The 3,078-nt window shown below is 40.0% G+C and overlaps 1 protein-coding gene across 1 annotated transcript; it reads left to right on the top strand.

Moving 5' to 3' along the window:
• The first annotated feature begins 265 nt into the window (after positions 1–265).
• Positions 266–1,139, top strand: LOC116927497. Its single transcript, XM_032934543.2, has one exon. It carries the CDS (start codon positions 285–287, stop codon positions 1,014–1,016), a length of 732 nt encoding a protein of 243 aa, XP_032790434.2. The 5' UTR covers positions 266–284; the 3' UTR covers positions 1,017–1,139.
• Positions 1,140–3,078: the final 1,939 nt, after the last annotated feature.

The raw sequence follows: 3,078 nt of genomic DNA, 5'->3' as shown, positions 1-3,078 counted from the left end.
GGGTAAGTCTAGACATTTTAAAAAGGTGCCTTAAGGTATTACGCTTTAAGGCAAGTTACAGGTCGGACATTTTTGCAACCCCCAGGGTGGTGTGTTTTTTAAAACGACAGTTGGAAATTGCATGCAAATTTAAATTCTGCTCGTTCTTGAATGTGTGGACCCAATTTATTGCCATCTAGCAGCTCTTTACAGCATTACATGAAGCGAAATACGCCCCTTTCTATCTGCGTACTTCAGACCTTTTTTGCTCTTTACACGAGACAGTCACACAGGTTATTTCTTCGATGCCTAGAAGTACCAGTGCGTCAGATACAGTTTCAGATTCTAATAGTGATTCCGAGGAGAGTATAGACAAATCTTCTCGAAAACGCGAGAAATTTTCTCGAAAGCGTGCCATGGAAGATCAAGAAGAAGGAGAACTACATCTCCCAGCAGACCCGCAACACGAGGTAGAGGATGTGCCCGATAACGACGGCCAAGACGAAATTCCAGGTGAGCCTAAAGAGCCTAAACGACCAAAATTAGATCTAGACGTAACTGAGTTTAGAGTGTCTAGTACATCATCTAAAAAGATCAGAAAGTGGATCTCGAAATCTTTCGCGAAATCCAAGGCTAAGAAGCTAAGAGAGCGTTTTCAACCAAAATTTTCTTCTTCGTTCGAATTGCTTAACCCCGAAATGGATGATTCTGTTTATCGCCGCCTCAAAGAGTTGAAAAATTTGGTGGCCACGAAGGAAAAGATAGACAACAAGGAGAGCGAAATGAGAGCTATGCAATTTAAGATTTTGGATATTGTAAGACCGATGTTATTCATCTGGGAAACGGCACAAGAAGAGACAGCACGCGACGCAGCTAAAGTCGCAATTAAACAATGGGCTCATGCCTTTTTTGCCTGCACTGACTTTCGACGAAACAATTTGCTAAAACAAACAAATCCATCCTTTGTGGTGATGCTGAAACGGGAGAAGAATTTCGACGAAAAAGAATTTGAAATGCTCTTTGGAGACTTAATTTAGTAAAATATCCACCTTCCCTAAAAGGGTGGATTCAAACCTTTTACAATATGATAGATTTTACGACAATGAGGTCTATAAAATTAGAAAAAGACGACAGATAAGTAGAAAACAGTTAATTTTTATTATTGGGTCGAGGTAAGCAATAAGTGATAAATATGTTCTATTGAAAACGTTCCTCTTCTGTCAATAAAGAGGAAAACAGAAAACATTCAAATAGCAAACAAACAATCTATTGAAATGGCAAAAATAATATAAGACCACGTTACAGGTACCGATATTCTGTCATTGATGACGCTGGAAATTTTCAATTCAACGGTCAATCCAATTCAGCAGAATATATCTTTTCCATCCGGATTTTGGATAGTTGTTTTAAATGTGAGACGCTCCAGAAGATTTATATTGAAAATAAATTTTTTTAAACCATTTTAAAAGAAAGTGATTTACAGTAAAAGGGAAATTGAGACTCACCTCTCGGTTCCGGCACGAATGGAATTGAAATAGCTGTAAAGAAAAGTTGGGAGAGGTTGGAAGAGGTCACCCATGTTTTATGCAATGTCGTTGGTAACGACTAGACCGTTGCTGAGGACTTGTATCGTAAACTTGTCACAGACGTAAGCTGCTATAATGTAGTCGATAAGTGAAGCTCTAACTAACATCCCTGATAACGACCGGCGAACATAGGAAAACATTATCTGGATGAGTCGCCAGCAACCATGTTTATTCCGAGGTATTTAGGGTGGAAAATAGGAAACTTGCATGGAAAACGTTAATAGGCTTACAGAGCACCAACAACTGATCGGGAAACAACCTACAAGATTTTTTTGAAATCTAAAAATTATTAATAATCTACCCCCACGTTTGTATGAGTCACGAGGCTGCAACAATTCTTAACTTATCCCCAATCGACCCCATTCGTCAATATAGAGAATGAAATAAGGTTAAAAAAATTAACACTTTAAAAGTTCTGTAAACCGACTAGTGATTAATTTGTGACACGACTAGTATGTGACTAATTTGTGACCACCTGACATCAGTTCAAACCACTGCGTATTCTAGACGATTGACATCAGCCGTTTAGGAAATTCATGAATAAAACTTTTGAGCCACGTGCAAATATGCTTCGCATCGTGAAAGAGTTGCTTGACATGGTTTCTCAGACTATGGCAATGCCTTCGTTTTTCAGGTGGCTCAACAACCTATCTACAACACCTGTTGTACTATGACATTTGTTTACTACGACAAATGTCATAGTAAACAAATATTTGCGTAAATATTCAAAATTTTTGGTTCTGCAACATCCTGATGACCCTGTGAATGTATGTTTTTGGTTATGCTATCGCGAGTGAAGAAAAAGCCTTATCAGCTATGTGACTAAGATTTCCGAAGACGACAGATTTTCCTTTAAAGTCTAGCGAACGCATATTGTCACGCGGTAAATTGTCGTCCTTTATACGATTTACTGTACGTGGAAGTTCTCCTTGTTTTCCCTTACTATTCGTAGAAATTCTCCTTGTTTCCCCTTGTTCTTAAACGAGAAAATACATCAACGTGATCCTTACGCTTGTTGTTCTCCGAACAGCACAAACGTTCTGTTGTAAGAAAAAAGGGTAAGAAGAGGAAGGCTCAAGGCGGTTAGACGGGGAGAGTAGGAGGGTGCAGTTTAGTTGTTTTAGTGTGACTAGTGGTGGGATTGTCGAGTTAAGTCGACAGTGGAAGTGTTTTTGGGAGTCTGCGCTTCTTCGAATAGTGCGAGCCAGCTTTCAAAATTACATTTATTGAGACTGAAAACAGCCTAAGTGATTGCGCCCGTTTACAACGTGACATTTGGTGGAGATGCAGGGTAGAAGCTGCTGATTTTACAGCTTTATTCGACCACACAAGAAGACCCGTTAGTCAACATGGAACGCAGAAGAGTACAGTTTCGCGTTGAGGACATGGAACGCAACCCAATACCTCCTTTGGTCAGAGCTCAGCTTTCCCCTGATCCGGAAGTTGTGCGTCGCGACGGAAGACGTGTTAGAGAACGAGAGCCACCCATCTTTCGGAGCGACCCAAAGGAAGA

This window comes from Daphnia magna, linkage group LG7, assembly GCF_020631705.1.
Source record: "Daphnia magna isolate NIES linkage group LG7, ASM2063170v1.1, whole genome shotgun sequence".
Taxonomy (NCBI): domain Eukaryota; kingdom Metazoa; phylum Arthropoda; class Branchiopoda; order Diplostraca; family Daphniidae; genus Daphnia; species Daphnia magna.
The sequence above is the reverse complement of the archived record's forward strand: the minus strand, read 5'-3'. Positions and strand labels throughout refer to the sequence as shown.